General features: G+C 40.5%; 1 protein-coding gene across 1 annotated transcript in view; it reads right to left on the bottom strand.

The window, feature by feature from the left end:
* Positions 1-18,133, bottom strand: part of Afg1l (AFG1 like ATPase) — a 151,792-nt gene that overhangs the window by 122,591 nt on the left and 11,068 nt on the right. Inside the window, exons 2-3 of the mRNA XM_048353731.1 lie at positions 13,317-13,540; positions 5,337-5,388 (exon numbers count right to left, since the gene is read on the bottom strand). Of these exons, the coding sequence (XP_048209688.1) occupies positions 5,337-5,388; positions 13,317-13,540 (276 nt within the window). The remainder of the gene's footprint in view (positions 1-5,336; positions 5,389-13,316; positions 13,541-18,133) is intronic.

Genomic DNA, 18,133 nt, shown 5'->3' on the forward strand with positions numbered 1-18,133 from the left:
AATGACAGAATCTAAAACAACTAGGAGGGGAGAGATTACAAAGATTAAAGAAGAGATAAATCTGATTGAAAATAGAAAGACCATTCAACAAATAAATAAGACTAAAAGCTGGTTCTTTGAGAAAATAAACAAAATTGACAGACCCCTTGCAAGACTCACAAAAAAAAGAAGAGAAGAGACTCATATACGTAAAATCAGGGACTCCACAGGAAAAATTACAACAAATACACACGATATTCAAACAATCATAAGGAGCTATTTCCAAAACCTCTACTCAACAAAAAACAATAATTTTACAGAAATGGATCAATTCTTAGAGAAGTACAAACTGCCCAAACTGAACCAAGAAGAAATAAATCAACTAAATAAACCAATAACTTACGGTGAGATACAGGAGGTAATCAAGAACCTCCCTACTAAGAAAAGCCCAGGCCCAGATGGATTCACCAATGAATTCTACAAAACCTTTAGTGAGGAGCTAATTCCAATACTCCTCAAACTCTTCCGCGAAATAGAAACGGAGGGAAAAATCCCGAACTCATTCTACGAAGCTAATATCATACTCATCCCCAAACCAGGCAAAGATCCAACAAAAAAAGAGAACTACAGACCAATATCACTAATGAACACAGATGCAAAGCTCCTCAATAAAATATTAGCTAACAGGATCCAGAAAGTGATCAAGAATATCATACATCATGACCAAGTAGGCTTCATCCCTCAGTCACAAGGATGGTTCAACATCCGTAAATCAATCAATGTAATTCACCACATAAACAGAACTAAAATCAAGAATCACATTGTTATCTCAGTCGATGCCCAAAAAGCCTTTGACAAAATACAACATCCATACCTATTAAAAGCTTTGGAGAGAACAGGAATAGATGGAACATTCCTCAAAACAATAAAAGCCATATACAACAGACCAACTGCTAATATCATATTAAATGGAGAGAAACTTAAATCATTCCCCCTAAACACAGGAACAAGACAAGGATGCCCACTCTCCCCACTTCTGTTCAACATAGTACTGGAATCCCTAGCCATAGCAATAAGGCAAGAGGAGGACATCAAAGGGATCCACATCGGCAAGGAAGAAATCAAGTTATCCCTATTCGCAGACGACATGATCTTATATCTCAAGGACCCAAAAAACTCAGTACCCAAACTCCTACATCTAATAAACCAATTTGGCAAAGTAGCAGGATACAAAATCAATCCACAAAAGTCAGCAGCTTTTCTGTACACCAGCAATAGACAAACAGAAAAGGAAATTATGGAAACGGTTCCATTTACAGTAGCCAAAAAAAGAATAAAGTACCTAGGGATCAACTTAACCAAGGACGTGACGGACCTATTCAATGAAAACTACAAAAATCTAATAAGGGAAATCAAAGAAGACACAAGGAGATGGAAAGACCTCCCATGCTCATGGGTAGGCAGAATCAATATAGTGAAAATGGCCATACTGCCCAAATTGTTATACAAATTCAATGCAATACCTATCAAAATCCCAGCCACATTCTTCACTGAAATAGAGAAACCAATCCATAAGTTCATATGGAACAGCAAAAAACCTAGAATAGCCAAAGCAATTCTAGGCAAAAAACATAGTGCAGGAGGTATCACCATACCAGACTTCAAGCTCTACTACAAGGCCATCATAACAAAAACAGCATGGTATTGGTATAAAAACAGATCGGAAGACCAGTGGATTAGAATTGAAGACTCAGAAATAAAACCGCACTCTTACAGCCAACTGATATTCGACAAAGGAGCTAAAGACATACAATGGAATAAACATAGCCTCTTCAACTACTGGTGCTGGGAGAACTGGGCAGCCATATGCAGAAAACTCAAAGTAGACCCAAGCCTATCACCATGCACCAAGATCAACTCAAAATGGATCAAGGACCTCAACATCAGACCTGAATCCTTGAAACTACTGAAGGACAGAGTAGGAAAGACACTAGAACTTATAGGCACAGGAAGGAACTTCCTGAATAGAGTCCCAGGCGCACAACAAATAGGGGAAAGACTCAACAAATGGGACTACTACAAATTAAAAAGTTTCTGCACAGCTAAGGTCATAGCCACCAAAATAGAAAGACAGCCAACGATATGGGAAAGGATATTTACCAGCACAGCAACAGACAAAGGCCTGATATCTGTCATCTACAGAGAACTCAAAAAACTAAGCCCCTCCAAGCCCAATAAACCTATTAGGAAATGGGCAAAAGAGCTAAAGAGAGACTTCACAAGAGAAGATATAAAAATGGCAAAGAAACACATGAGGAAATGCTCAACATCCCTGCTAGTAAAGGAAATGCAAATAAAAACAACCCTGAGATACCACCTCACCCCAGTTAGAATGGCCTATACTCTGAACTCAGGAAACAACAAATGCTGGAGGGGCTGTGGGGAAAGAGGAACCCTTCTCCATTGTTGGTGGGAGTGCAAATTAGTACAGCCACTTTGGAGAACAGTATGGAGGTTTCTCAAAAAGCTCAATATAGACCTACCCTATGACCCAGCCATACCACTCCTAGGCATCTATCCTAAACAGCAAAACCCAAGATATCAAAAGGACATTTGTACTTCCATGTTTATCGCAGCACAATTCACAATAGCCAAAATTTGGAAACAACCCAGATGCCCCTCCACAGATGAATGGATCCAAAAAATATGGTACTTATACACAATGGAATACTACATAGCGATTAGGAATGGCGAAATATTGTTATTTGCAGGGAAATGGTCAGAACTCGAACAAATAATGTTGAGTGAGACAAGCCTAGAACACAGAAAACAAAGGGGCATGATCTCCCTGATATATGACTGTTAACAAAGGGAGATGGAGAGACAGTAGAGACCAAGTCTGTGAACACTGTATATGTGCTTGATACATTGTATACTGCATATGGGTCTACCTGACCTAGACAAGGGATGGGAAAACAGGTTGTAAGATATCACAAGAAATGTACACAATGCCCTACTATGTAACTGCACCCTCTTTGCACAGCACCTTGTAAAAAAAAAAAAAAATTTATGTTCAATTGATAATAAAAAAAAAAAATAAAAAAAAAAAAATAAAATAAAAAAAAAAATCTTACTAAAAGCTAAAAAATTTAAAATATTGAAAAAAAAAAAATTCCAATTAGCCAATAAACTAAGAAAAAGATTGCTAAATTGAATAAAATACAATAGAGCACAATAGAATAGAATTGGAGCTATTTTTTAAAGTGAGGAGAAAAAAATAAAGAATTTGAACTTCTTTGACAGTGTATGTGTAAGAGAGAGAGACACACACAGAGAAAGACAGGGAAAGAGAGGGGGAAAAATGAAAGTGAAAGACAGAGAAAGAGAAGTAAGTGGGGCTTGAACTCGGGGGTCTTGTACCCTTGCTTAGCTTTTTCATTGAAGGAACTCTACTACTTGAGCCACAACTCTACTTCCAGGTTTTTGCTGGTTAGTTGGGAGGTAAGAGTTTCTCAGGTTTGTCTGACTAGTTTGGCTTTGAACCTCAGTCCTCGGTTCTCAGCCTTCTGAGAAGCCACAATTACAGGCAAGACCCACTGGCACCCAACCCTTTGATGTTTTTTTCCTTCAGTATTTTTAAGCCTGTATTTTTTTTTTAAGAACTTAAATCCAGACACAGTGGCTCATGCCTATAGCCCAGCTTTTCAGGAGGCCGATATCAGAAGGATTAGGGTTTGAGTCTATCTCAAACAAAAAAAGAAGTTAGTGAGACCATAACTCAACAAATAAGCCACCATGGTTCAAACCTGTAATCCCAACTACATGGAGGCATATGTAGAAAGAAGGATCACAATCTGAGGCTGGCCCTTGACAAAAATGTTGAGACCAAACCTAAAAAATAACTAAAGCTAAAAAGGGCTTCGGAATGTCTAGAAACAAGAAAATGGATGATTTCAAGAAGACTGAGGAAGGGCTACAGAACAACAAATTAACAGATTAGGAAAATCAAAAGTTTAGTTGCTGATATTTTTGTTTGGTTTGGTTTTTGAGGTAGGATCTTATCATGCTGTTCATGTTGGTTTCAAAGAAAACCTCAGAAGGTGTACCAATGCATATAAATAGGAGACAAAGAAAATGTTGGTACTCATGCAATAAGAGGACTACTAGCTAACTTAAAGACAATCATTAGGCATGGTGGTGAAGGTCAGGCCGTAATCACAGCATTTGGGAGGCTGAGACAGGATGGTTACTTAAACTTAGGAATTTGAGATCATCTGGGCAACACAGCAACACTGGCTCAAAAAGTAATAGTAAGTCAGGCACAGATGGCTCATACCTATAATCTTAGCCACCCGGCAAGCCTGAGATCTGAGGATTATGGTTCAAAGACAGCCCTGGCAGAAAAGTTCAAGAGACTCTTATCTCCAATTAAACATCAAAAAGCCAGAAGGGGGCTGGGAATATGGCCTAGTGGCAAGAGTGCTTGCCTCGCATACATGAAGCCCTGGGTTCGATTCCTCGGCACCACATATGTAGAAAAAGCCAGAAGTGGCGCTATGACTAAAGTGGAAGAGTGCTAGCCTTGAGCAAAAAGAAGCCAGGGACAGTGCTCAGGCCCTGAGTCCAAACCCCAGGACTGGCAAAAAACAAAACAAAAAGCCAGAAGGGAGCTATAGCTCAGGTGGCAGAGTACCAGCCTTAAGCAAAAAAAGCTAAGGAATAGTACCCAAACCCTGAGTTCAAGGTCCCGTACCAGCCCCCAAAACAATCATAATCATAATTAAAAGGCTTAGACAATGGATGGAAATATGAATAGAAAATGAAGGTTAAAATGAAAAACAGCTTTTTTTAAAAAAAGCTGAGGGGCTGGGAATATGGCCTAGTGGTAGAGTGCTTGCCTGGCATACATGAAGCCCTGGGTTCAATTCCTCAGCACCACATATATAGAAAAAGCCAGAAGTGGCACTGTGGCTCAAGTGGTAGAGTGCTAACCTTGATCAAAAAGAAGCCAGGGACAGGGCTTAGGCCCTGAGTTCAAGCTCCAGGACTGGCAAAAAAAAAAAAAAAGCTGATTCCAATAACACTGGGTGATAATACCCTGATTTATCTACAGCCTATCTATAGAGTACTTCCCTCCAGAAATTAACTCACTTTATATGTTACATAATGTTTGCACCCTAATGTAGTATCCAATTCTGCCTTACTTTAAAGCCACATCCTACAAGAAGTCAAAGTGCCTCTTCTCTCCCTACCTCACCCTGTTACCTCCTGGTGGTGGGTTAAGGGATAAAAACTAACATTCCTGAATGAAAAGAAATTTTTCTGACTGGATCATTCAATTTTATTTTAACACTTACCAACATCTCCATAAACATACAGGCCCCTGGGAGGTTTGCTCCTTGAAAAAAGCTGCAAATTAAAAACAAATTATAAATCCCTGCCATGAAAATAATTAATCAGAACCACATACTGTGATATATATAAAGATTATATATAATTATTATATTATTATAATTATGTATAATTACTAGATTATTACATATAATTATTATATATAATAAGTAAGAAAGCTTCATATAAATCTATGAACTCAGATTATTTTGCAGTTTTAAAAGAGAAATTCTGACATAGCTAACAACATGGAGAAACCTTGGAAACATTTTGTTAGCTGAAATAAGTAGCAAAAAGACAAATACTGTATAATTCTATTTATATGAGGCACTTAGAATAGACACGCACACACACAAAAAAAAATTAGAGACAGCTATGCATGGTGGTACATGCCTGTAATCCCAGGAGTTAGGAGGATCCAGGTCCGAATCTGGTCCCAGATAAAAGCATGAGATTGTATCTGAAAAATGACTAAAGCAAATAATGGCCAGGGGATGCAGCTCAAGTGGTACAGTGCCTGGCTACAGGCACAGGGACCCAAGTTCAAACTCCAATACTTTCAAAAAGAAAAAGAAAAAAAAAAAGATGATGAAAAGAAATAAGGAAATGAGATTAGTTCAGGTGGTTCCAACATCTGAGAAAAAGAAACTAGAGATGGGTGGGGGATGAGAACAGGATGTTTCCTACAAAGTAATGTTGAGATTTTACTGGAACTGAAAGTATCTAGGATTAGGGGGACCCCATATCCAGCACATTAGAAGAAATATTTATTCCAAATTACAATACAATTTTTTTTAACACAGAGGATTTTAAGAATATCCTGTAAACTTCTGGGGTGGTAGTGAGCTCAGAGTTGGGAGATGGGTCACAGATGACAAAAACATGCGTGAAGGTTGAGGTAAAATGACTTTCAATCTAAATATCAATCAAATACTCCTTTAAGTATGAAGATGGAAAATTGTTTTTTCATACAGGTAGGCTCTCAGAAAACCTCCCACATGAAAAGAAGAAAATGTAGGCTCTAGCAAACACAGACGCTTCCGGGGGAAATCAGAGGCAGGGTGAGGCAGAGGTGGGGGACAGCGCTAGGACCATAGCTCACACAAGAGCCTGCTTCCTCTCCTCCCGTCTGTCTCTCTGTCTCTCTGTCTCTGTGTCTGTCTGTCTCTTCCCTCCCTCTCTCTCCCCCCTTCCTCTCCCCCTCCCTCCCCCTCTCTCTCCCCCCTTCCTCTCCCTCCCTCCCCCTCTCTCCCCCCTTCCTCTCCCTCCTCTTCCCTCTCCCACTCTCTCTCCCCCTCCCCCTCCCACTCTCCCTATCCCTCCCCTCCCTCTCCCACCCCTCTCTTCCTCCCCTTCCCCTTCCCCCTCCCCCTCCATCTCTCCCTATCCCTCCCTCTCCCCACTCCCTCCCCCCCTCACCCTCCCTCTCCCCCCCTCTCTCTCCCTCCCCACCCCCTCTGGTAGCACTGAGGATTTAACTCCAGGCCTCACACTTGCTAGATTAGGCATGGTAGCAACAATGGGAAGAAGACACAGAAGACTCACAAGCTTGAAGCCACCCTGGACTACAGAATGAGATCTTGTCTCAAAACAACAACAGCAACAACAAAATGATCCAAGGTAGATCTCATCAAAGTTATAAATTAAAATGTATATTTTCTGCCTTTCGAGATGTCCATCCACCTGCTATTTCAGTCTAATTTCCATTAGGACAATTAGACAATAAGGGTGTTGCTGTTAAGATAAAAGTATTGTTTTCAGCTTGTTGAAAATGCAGGAATACTACTTTTCCTGTTTCTCTTCACTCCCCCCACCACTGCATTATTATCTTCCCAAATGACAGAATCAGAGACAATGATTCCAGCTGGAATGCTGAGTATAATTACATCTTTTATAAACTCGCATTATATCATTCTCAACATGGACCACTTTTTGGTAAACGTAGATCACTTCAGGTTTCTATGAAGATCTTTTTAAAAAACTGAACTTATGTGAGCATTCATACACTGCCTTGAAATAAAAATATTTTAATGCTGCTGATTTGCAAAACAACCTTCTTAACCCTACCTACATCAATTTATTTCATTTATTTGTATAATTAAGCCATTTAACTATCTAAATAAGGGGAGATTTTAAACTTGCCAAGCTATGGCTACAGGATAGCTATATAACTGTAGATAAAACAAGAGTATATGAACTTTTCTCTGGCTGGTTCAAATTGCCATCATCCAAATCTCAGCCTCCTGAGTAGCTAGGATTACAGGCGTGAGTCACTACCATCCAACTTAAATCTTTTTGTCTGTAATGACTTCAGGAAAACTTTAGAATGAGTAACGTTACACTGCCACATCACTAGGTGACAGGAACTTTTCAGCTCTCTTGCAATCACACGAGACCCCTGTTGTACATGGAGTCCACCACTGATCAAAACATCTTTATGTGATGCATGATTATATTCTGACTCCCAATCTCAACTTCCTTACAAATATGCTATGAAGTCTCCTCCCAAGAGATGAAAAAACATGGCTGCCTGCCTACTCCTGATTAATGGAAACAGATTTGCAGAGTTGCTCCATATGCTATTTAATTCCCTCCCTCCCTGACTCTAGAAATGCTTGATTCGGCTATGTAAAAGTAATTTTAATTATAGTGATTTACATGAACTACTTACCATTTATGCCTAATTACCTCACAGCACAATAACAATTATGCATACATTAAATGTGTCAGATTACCCTGGTTGTAAGTTTTATTTCATAACAAAAGTAAAGTGTCCATAAATGCTCATTCTTCATAGTTTGCTACACATATGGCCTAGTCCTCTGCTCATAACTTCTTCAAATATTTATTAGAAAAAAACATTCTTATGTAGATAAAGGCAATGTAATGGTCTGCCACCAATTCTTCCTTACTGATTTGTAAATCTGTGAAGGAGGTGCATTTTATTTCAATGTAATAGGTTCAACTTTTAGAAGGTTTCTATAGGACTACAATGAGAGAAAGAAAAAAGGTAAGTTCACCATAATGAAATGTTTAAATATCTGCATCTAAAACAAAATCAAGCCAGACACCAATGGCTCATACCTGTAGTCCTAGCTACTCAGTAAGTGGAGATCAAGAAGATGGCAGTTCAAAGACACCCAGGATTAAGTCAGATCCATCTCAATCAATCCTGGATGTGGTAGTATGTACCTATCATTCCAGTGACATGGAAAGTGTAAATACAAGTATCATGGTCCAGGTAGACATATAATTCAAAACTTGACAAAGGCAAAAAAGGGTGCCAATGGCTCCTACCTATAATCCTAGCTACTCAGCAGGCTGAGATCTGAGGAACATGGTTCAAAGCCAACCCAGGCAAGAAAGTCTGGGAATCTTATCTCCACTAAACTACTAAAAATGCTGGAAGTATAACTGCAGCTCAAGTGGTAGAGTGCTAGCCTTGAGCAAAGAAAAGCTTATGGATAGTGCCCAGGCCCTGAGTTTAAGACACAGAACTGGGGGCTGGGGATATAGCCTAGTGGCAAGAGTGCCTGCCTCGGATACACGAGGCCCTAGGTTCGATTCCCCAGCACCACATATACAGAAAACGGCCAGAAGCGGCGCTGTGGCTCAAGTGGCAGAGTGCTAGCCTTGAGCGGGAAGAAGCCAGGGACAGTGCTCAGGCCCTGAGTCCAAGGCCCAGGACTGGCCAAAAAAAAAAAAAAAAAAGACACAGAACTGGTACCAAAAAAGGAGGGGGCAAAAAGAGCTTTGGATACCCTTAGAGGGGAACACAAGTGTAACTTAGGAAACATTTAAAATACTGTTTCTCAAAATGAACTCCAGGACATGGAAACATGGGGTGTTTTGGTGGTATTATTGGTGGTGGTAGTGGTGGTATTTGTTTTTGCTTTGGGTTTTTTCTTTTTTTTGGGGGGGGGGGTTGGTACACAGAAAGGGAGAGAAGGGTGGACAAATGCAATCATGCTAGTCAGCATGCACTATGTGAAAAATGACCTATGTAACTTGTGGGCAGGGATGGGAGGGGGAATCAGGGGAAAGAAAAGGAGCAACATTATCCAATAAAAGAAATGTACTCATTACCTGACTTACAAAATGGTAGCCCCTCTGTACAACCCCTTAATAACAACAATAAAAAATACTTTTAAAAGGGGACTTTGGGCATGGCTCAAAAGGAGCTTGCTTAGCAAGCACAAAGCCCTAAGTTCTATCCTCAGCATCAAAAGGGGGAGGGAAGGAGAGGAAGGGAAAATGAGAGAAAGGGAGGAAGAAAGGAAGTCCAGCCAGGTGGTACATGCCTTTAATCCTAGCTACGAAGGATGTTAAGATAGGAGGATCACAGTCCAAGGCCAACTCAAGCAAAAGAGCAAGACTCTATCTGAAAAAGAAACTAAAAGCAAAAAGGACAAGGAATGTGGTTTAAGTGGTAGAGTGTTTGCCTACAAGTATGAGGCCCTTGAGTTTAATTCACATAGAAAAAAAAATCAGTCAACTTTATTTACAAGAATTAAAGACTCTACAAATAAATTTATATTACTGGAAAACCTAACAATCCAAGTTTTCCCTTGGTGATAATTAGCACATTAGTGCTTTGTTTTTGTTTACTTTTGTTTTTGTTTTGGGGTGTGTGTGTGTGTGTGTGTGTGTGTGTGTGTGTGTGTGTGTACGTGTGTGTTAATCCTGGGGCCTGAACTCAGGGACTGGGTACTGTAAAGGATAGCTCTGTACCACTTGAGCCATAACTCTACTTCCAGCTTCTTTTTGGTGCAGATAAGAGTCTTACAAACTTTCCAGCCTGGGCTGGCTTCAAAGCTCAATCCTGGGGCTGGGAATATGGCCCAGTGGCAACAGTGCTTGCATCCTATATATGAAGCCCTGGGTTCGATTCCCCAGCACCACATACATAGAAGTGGCACTGTGGCTCAAGTGAAGAGTGCTAGCCTTGAGCAAAAAGAAGCCAGGGGCAGTGCTCAGGCCCTGAGTCCAAGGCCCAGGACTGGCCAAAAAAACAAACCAAAAAAAAAAAAATCAAAGCTCAATCCTCAGATCTCAGCCTCCTGAGTAGCTAGGATTACAGAAATGAGCCATCTCTACCCAGTATCTTTTGAATAATTAAACCACAATAAATCTTACTAATGAAGTTGCCTTAGGCTGAATATTTATCATATTTGAGTCAGCAAATCAATGTTAGTCTAGAGATTCAGTGATAAAATGTGATGAAATTATATATACAACATCTGAAGACCAATTTAGAAAATAATGAAATATCACACTATCAAAGCAAAACCTTGGGAAATAAATATATGTAAATTCTGAAAAATATCTTTCAATATTGATCTTAAAATAGTTTGAATTTTCATATTTATGTGAAAATTAAATTGAAAAAATGAAATTTAAATTCTTACAGTTAAAAAAAGTACTTTCATTAGAGTTTTAAATAAAATATTACTGATATATGTTAAGCAGTGCCTTTTTTTTAAAATGATGGTACTGAGGCTTGAACTCAGGGCCTTGGCACTGTCCCTAAGCTACTCTTGCTCAAGGATAGTGCTATACCACTTGAACCACAACTCCACTTACAGCTTTTTTTGGTAGTTTACTAGAGATAAGAGTCTCTCAGACTTTCCTGCCTGGGCTGGCTTTGAGCTGTAATCCTCAGATCTCATCCTCCTATGTAGCTAGGATTATAGGTGTGAGCCACAGGTGCCCAGCAATGCCTTTTTCTAAAGTGCTTACCACAAAAAAAAAAAAAATGGGTTGGAGGTAAAAGAAGAGTGGTGACCAAAATCTCAGTAGAGATGACAGGAAACAACCTTTTCCCTTCAATATACACCCTAAGGCCATGCAGAGTGATATCCATGTAGGAAGTGGTTTTTGGTAGTACTATTTTGGTTTTCTTTAATTTTATTTTTTTAATTTAATTTATTTATTAATTGAACACAAATTTTTTTGACAAGGTGTTGTACAAAAAGGGTATTACATAGTAGGGCAGTGTGTACATTCCTTGTGATATCTTAAGCCCTGTTTTTCTTTCCCTTCTCTAGGTCAGGTAGACATATATACAATATACAATGTATCAAGAACATTCTTTAATTTTATTAAACTTTTGTTTATGTGGTACAAAGAAATCAAACCCAGGGACTCGTGCATGCTAGGCAAGCACTCTACCACTAAGCCATGTTGCCAGTCCACTACTGGGGTTTTAACTTAGAGCTTTGTGCTTGTTAAGCAGGCAATTAACCTTAGACCCTGAAGGGATTATCTTAAAAGAAAAACATAGGCAAGCCAAGAATCCCAGCACTCCAGAGTTTGACATAAGATGATCATGAGTTTGAGGCTAATCTAGGCTGCATACCATGATACCCCCCCCCAAAAAAAAAAATAAAACAAGTTAAAAGGAAAAAATAAAATAAAAGCTCTAAAACCAAAATGAAACTGAAAAGAATGATCAAAGCAGAAAGTTGAAGCTTTTCCTCATGCCAATTTCAGGAAGTGTTCCCAAGGAGATTAAGGTTGCAGGTAAGATGAGATGAGTATGTACCATTCCCAGCCTGATGCTCCCTTATGTGAGGAAGACCTACAAGCAGCTACCATAGCAGAGTGTGGAAGAACTTGAATATAAGGGTTGTTTTTTTTTAAAGGAATATAGGAGCTGGGAATATGGCCTAGTGGCAAGAGTGCTTGCCTTATAAACATGAAGCCCTGGGTTCGATTCGTCAGAACCACATATATAGAAAAAGGCAGAAGTGGCGCTGTGGCTCAAGTGGTAGAGTGCTAGCCTTGAGCAAAAAGAAGCCAGGGACAGTGCTCAGGCCCTGAATCCAAGGGCCTAAGTCTGGCAAAGAAAAAAAAAAAAAAAGAAGGAATATAAGGGTTTGCAGAACTACAGGGACAAGAGGTTGACTGAAGCTGCCCATACAGTAGGAGCTGGAGAAACAAAATACTATGTTATCTGTGCCCTAAGTGGTCACCATAAAAGGTGATTCATCCAGGGCCATCCTGAAAAGACACGCCCCAAGAAGGGTAACTGTAAGAGAACAAGAGGGACCCAGAGTCTTGAAAAGGTAAATAGAACACCATGGAGGTCACCATGAGAGTCTTGAATAGTCTACAAGTATGCCCAAATACACAGCTAACAGCTTCAACAAACAGACTCCAGCAACTGACTATGGGTACCTAGGATTCTGATATGGTGCCCTATTCTTCCTTATCTCTCATGCTTAGGAAAGCAAGACAAGCAAAGAAAGGACACAAAAAGAACAACTTAGCAAGGCACCAGTGGCTCACATCTGTCTTCTAGCTACTCAGGAGGCTATAATTTGAGCATCACAGTTTGAAGCCAGTCTGAGCAAGAAAGCCCATGAGATTCTTATCTCCAACTTACTACCAAAAACCTGGAAGTAGATCTGTGGCTCAAGTGGTAGTGCTAACTGTCCTTGAGCACAAAAGCTCAGGGATAGTGGCTAGGCCCCGAGTTCAAGCCTCAGAACTGGTACAAGAAACAAAGGGAGAGAGAGAGAGAGAGACAAAGGGAAGGGAAAAAAGCTGGCTTAAGTATTAGACCATTAGCCTAGCAAGCACAGGGCCTTGAATTCAAACCCTACCCCCTCCCCCCGTCCACACACACACAATCACTAAAAAGGAAAAACCACATTCCTTTCTCTACAACTCTTCCCAGAGTAAGATCTAAGCTAGAAGAAAGGGACAGCTTAGAATTGTGTGAGAATTTTCATTGAGATTGGACTTCATTTTTTAATAACCTATAAAACTGCTTGAATCCATGATGAAGAAAGCAAACTATGGAACATGGAAAGCTGAAAACACTCCTTTAAAATAACTGATAGGAAACTTTCCAGCTGTTTCATAGTCGTGCCCCACTGCACTGGATCCTTTTTATAAAATGCCTATACTTTCAAGGGTTCCATCTGTCACACAAACCTCACCTTTGACAGAAAGCCTTCTCCCTCTACACTGTACCCTTTAAGGTCTTCATATAACTTCTGCAAACACTGGACGACTCTTCTTTGATGTTCATCATCCTTTAGCTCACAAGCTTTGATCAGAAAGTCATAGTGGTCCAGGGGTCCTTGGCAAGTAGCCAAAGCTTTGGAATGGGCCTCAGAAACAGCAGTGGAGGTGATGCTCTCCAATGTCTGAACTGTATAGGCTATAAACAAAGACATATGACATTTTAGACTTTGTTAAATTCATATATTTCATAGAGTTAGTGCCCCAAACACTTTGTTGGTGCTGGGGATTTAACCTAGGGTTTCATGCATCCTAAATACATGTTCTACCACTGAGCAATGCCCTCACCCACCCTTCCTCCTTCTCCTTCCTTTTTTTTTTGAGACATGATCTCACTCTGCAGCCTAGGCTAGCCTGGAATTCTAGATCCTTCTGCCTTAGCTTCTCCCTCCAACGCTGGGACCATACATGTGCCACCACAGTTGGCACCCTCCTTGTTTTCTAGAAGCAATGATTAATAACAACTTGACACATCCTTTAGGCCAGTAGTTTCATTTGTTTCATTGAAGAACACATTTTATTACAACAACATAAAAATTATGCATTTTGCAAAAAGGCTTAAGAGTCCCAACATTATTTCCACTGTTTTTTCAAAAGAGAGAATCCTGAGGCTGGGGATATGGCCTAGTGGCAAGAGAGCTTGCCTCAAATACATGAGGCCCTGGGTTCGATTCCCCAGCACCACATATACAGAAAATGGCCAGAAGTGGCACTGTGGCTCAAGCGGCAGAGTACTAGCCTTGAGCAAAAAGAAGCCTGGGACAGTGCTCAGGCCCTGAGTCCAAGCCCCAGGACTGGCAAAAAAAAAAAAAAAAAAAAAAAAAGAGAGAGAATCCTTAATATGCCATGAAAGTTGAAAATAGACATGACTATCATCTATTACCTGCTTCTCTTTCTGAATAGAAGTTTTGGCTGGAATAGCTCTGCCCACATTACATTTCCTCTCTTTTCCTGTAGTCAAATATGACCATGTGATGCGTTCCGACCAGTGAGATATAAGCAAAAAAGATGGGGATATAAGCTCCCACCTCACATTTACTGCCATCAGCTGGATGAAAATGAAGGAAACTAGTCACTGGTCCAGCTGCCTCCATTTTTGTCCCTCTCTAACTACTTCTTTTTCTCTTGAGTTTCTCTCTTCAGTATCTACTTTGGAGACCAGGAAATATCTTTATGACAAAAAAAAAAACAACAAAAACAATAGCAAGCCTCCCAGGGCAGATCATCTCATGATGAGCTCACAGACCCCCCAAATGACAGCAGTTACCTATGGAAGGAAACGAGACTGCATACCCCCATCACCTCATGAGAACCGTATCTCCCCCCGTCAAGTGATAACAACAATCATGACTCCTCCCAACCCCTTGTAGGAACAGAACTGAGATCATGATCGAGCAGGCCTGACAAAGGTCATCTGCTCTGCACATGCCTTGTACCCCTCCTTTCCTAGAAAACTTCAAATTTCTTGTTAATCCCTTCAAGAAGGATTTGAGATCACTGAACCTTCTTTCTAGCATGGTCACATTGATTGAACTCCTTTTGGGCTGGGAATGTGGCTTAGTGATAGAGTGCTTGCTTAGCATGCATGAGGCCCTGGGTTCAATTCCTCAGTACCACCTAAATAAGAAAATAAAAATAAATAAGTAAAAGGATTAAACTCCTTTCTTTGCCCTTTACCATACCTGTCCCTATGACTGGCATCTTGGAACAGATAGCAGAGACTAGCCCATTGGGAATGTGAAGTTAGTGCTTTGGCTTTAAAAATCTATTAACAGAAGTGCAATGAGCTGGGCACACGAGGCTCAGCCTGTAATGTTTGCTACTCAGGAGGCTGAGATCTGAGGATCACAGTTTGAAGCCAGCCAGGACAGGAAAGTCTATGAGACTCATCTTCAATAAACTACTCAGAAAGAGCCAAAGTGGCACTGTGGCTCAAATGGTACAACACTAGCCTTGAGCACAAAGAGGCTCAGAGACAGTACTCAGGCACTGAGTTCAAGCCCCAGGACTGGCAAAAAAAAAAAAAGAGGAAGAAGAAGAAGAAAAAAAAATGCAATGATTAAGACTGGTAGAGGCAACCAGGGCAACAATATGCACAGAGTTCCAAAAAGCAGTGAAGTATACAGAACCTAGTTGTCTTAACACTTACTAGCCCAATCAGCTCAGGAGTAGCTACCTAGGTTTTTTTCTCTTTTTTTTTCTTTTTTTGGGGGGGAGAGGGGGTTTGTTGTTGTTTTTGTCATGGGGCTCAAACCCAGGGCCTGGGCACTGACCCTGAGATTTTTCACTTAAGGCTAGCACTCTACCACTTTGAGCCATAGGCCACTTCCAGTTTTCTGGTGGTTATTTGAAGATGGGAGTTTCACAGTCTACCTGACTTCAGTGGCTTCCAACTGTGATCCTCAGATCTCGGCCTTCTGAGGATTACAGGTGTGAGCCACCAGTGCCCAGCTTCAGGTTTTTCCTTGGTTTTGTTTGGTTTGGTATTGTTGTTACAGGGCCCTCTTCATAGCTCACACGAGTCTTGAACTCATGATTCTCCTGCCTGTCACCTAGATATGGGAATTACTAGGATGAGCCACAAACCTGGTGTTCTACTACTTTTTTCTATCAGTCAACCATTTCCCATCTTTTTAGAAAACACCAATAATAATAGCAAAGCCTTCATCCAATAGTCATCAAACATACAGCCTTCCTCCTTCCTCTCACAGCCAAATTACCCCAGTGACCTCCACTTTTTGTGGCCTCACCCTCACATCCTGCTCATTTCTCAACCCACTGTGATCAGACTTCTGCTGAGATAGCTTTGGGACACCGTGGCCAAATGCAACAGCTACTTCTCAGTCTTCATTACCGTTTACAATTGCTGTCTCATTTTAAGGAGCTATTCATAGGAAATATCAGGACTAGGGACAAAGCATGTTATTTCTTTTTGAATCTGCTTTTGGGGAACTTAAAGCCCTTCACATCTTCTTTTATTTCCACTAGCCTAACATCTTTAGTTAGTAGCACATACTTTCTTCGCATTTCTCAGAAAAGAAAAACAAGGTGAACTGAAGATGGATCATTCATTGAGCTAGCCTGCGATCATGAAAAGAGAAACAGTCGGCAAGATACTCAAGGCTGAGCTGTGAGACTGGCCAGCTTAGCCCTTGGATAGCAGCTGTATAAATTGAAATACAAAAGACTTCTCAAAAGCTGCACTAAATTAAATCTGTTACTACATCAGTGTACACAAATTATGTGATGCTGCTGCCATATTATTTTGATTTGTATTAATTTGTCTTATTGTACTCCAAATGGACAGTGGGAAAATGCCATTTCGAAGTACCACACACTAATCTACAAACATAAATGGAAGTACTCTGGAAGCCTAAAAGTCTGAGCTATTTTTTCTGACACCTCAATTTTGTACCTTATTTCACTGCTTTCTCCAAAACCAAGTTTGGGGAAGCCCCTATTATATTCCATAGCCTACTTGCTCTAAGATTGAGTCAGGACTAGCATGTGGCACACACCTGTGCACAAACTACTTGGGAGGTAAAGGCAAGAGGATCCCAAATTCAAAGCCAGCTAGACAACTGAAGCACTGTCTTGAAATAAAATTAAAAGGAGTAGAAGCTAGGTACCAATGGCCTATGCTTATAATCCTAGTTACTTAGAAGGCTGCAATCTGAGATCACAGTTCAAAGCTGGCTCAGGCAGACATATCTGAGAGACCTTAACCCTAAAAGCTAGAATTGGAGCTATGGCTTAAATAGTAGAGCACGAGCCTTGAGATTAAAAGTCAATCCAGAAAATGAGGCCCTGAATTCAAGCCCCACTACTGGGGCTTGAATAAAGTAAAAGCAAAGCTGTGTATCAGGGGCTTATGCCTATAATCCTAACACTCAGGAGGCTGAGATCTGAGGTTGACAATGTAAATCCAGTCTGGGCTGGCTATAATTAAACAGCTAAAAGCAGGAATTGTAGGTATGGCTCAAGTGGTAGAGCACCGGCCTTAAGTGAAAGAAAGAGTGTGAAGGCCTGAGTTCAACTCCTAGTACTGGTACAAAAAAAGTGAAAGCAGAATGGGAATACATAATATGTGAATGATATCTCCATTATTATATACTTATGTTTTAAAAGTGGAAGCAGGGATGGGAATGTGGCTTACTGATAGAGCACTTACTTGCCTAGCATGCATGAAGCCCTGGGTTCAATTCCTCAGTACCACATAAACAGAAAAAGCCAGAAGTAGAGCTGTGGCTCAAGTTGTAAAGTGCTAGCCTTGAACCAAAAAAAAAAAAGCTCAGGGACAGTGCCTAGGTCCTGAATTCAAGGCACAGGACTGGAAAAATAAAAATATTAAATAAAAGTGGAAGCAGAGTTGGGTGCCAGTGGCTCACGCCTGTATTCCTAACTACTCAAGAGGCTTAGGTCTGAGGATCAGGGTTCAAAGCCAGCCTAAGAAGGAAAGTCCATGAGACTCTTAGAGGGGGAGGAGAAGGAAGAGGAGGAAGGGGGTAGGAGAATTAGAGGTATCTTTCTGTAAAGATTTCTTAGCCAGGATTAAAGGAAAAAAGTTGAAGATATATGAGATGACATGTGTCCATGTAAATGTACAGTATTTCCAAGGCAAAAACTCTTTGTATTCATTCCAGGAGAGCTGTATATCCAGAAATGTTCAATGCAATTGGCAATTAACCTGGCTACCTCATCAACTAAACTGAATAATTAAGGTTATAAGAGC

The sequence above is a fragment of the Perognathus longimembris genome, chromosome 9 (genome assembly GCF_023159225.1).
Source record: "Perognathus longimembris pacificus isolate PPM17 chromosome 9, ASM2315922v1, whole genome shotgun sequence".
NCBI classification, from domain to species: Eukaryota; Metazoa; Chordata; class Mammalia; order Rodentia; family Heteromyidae; genus Perognathus; species Perognathus longimembris.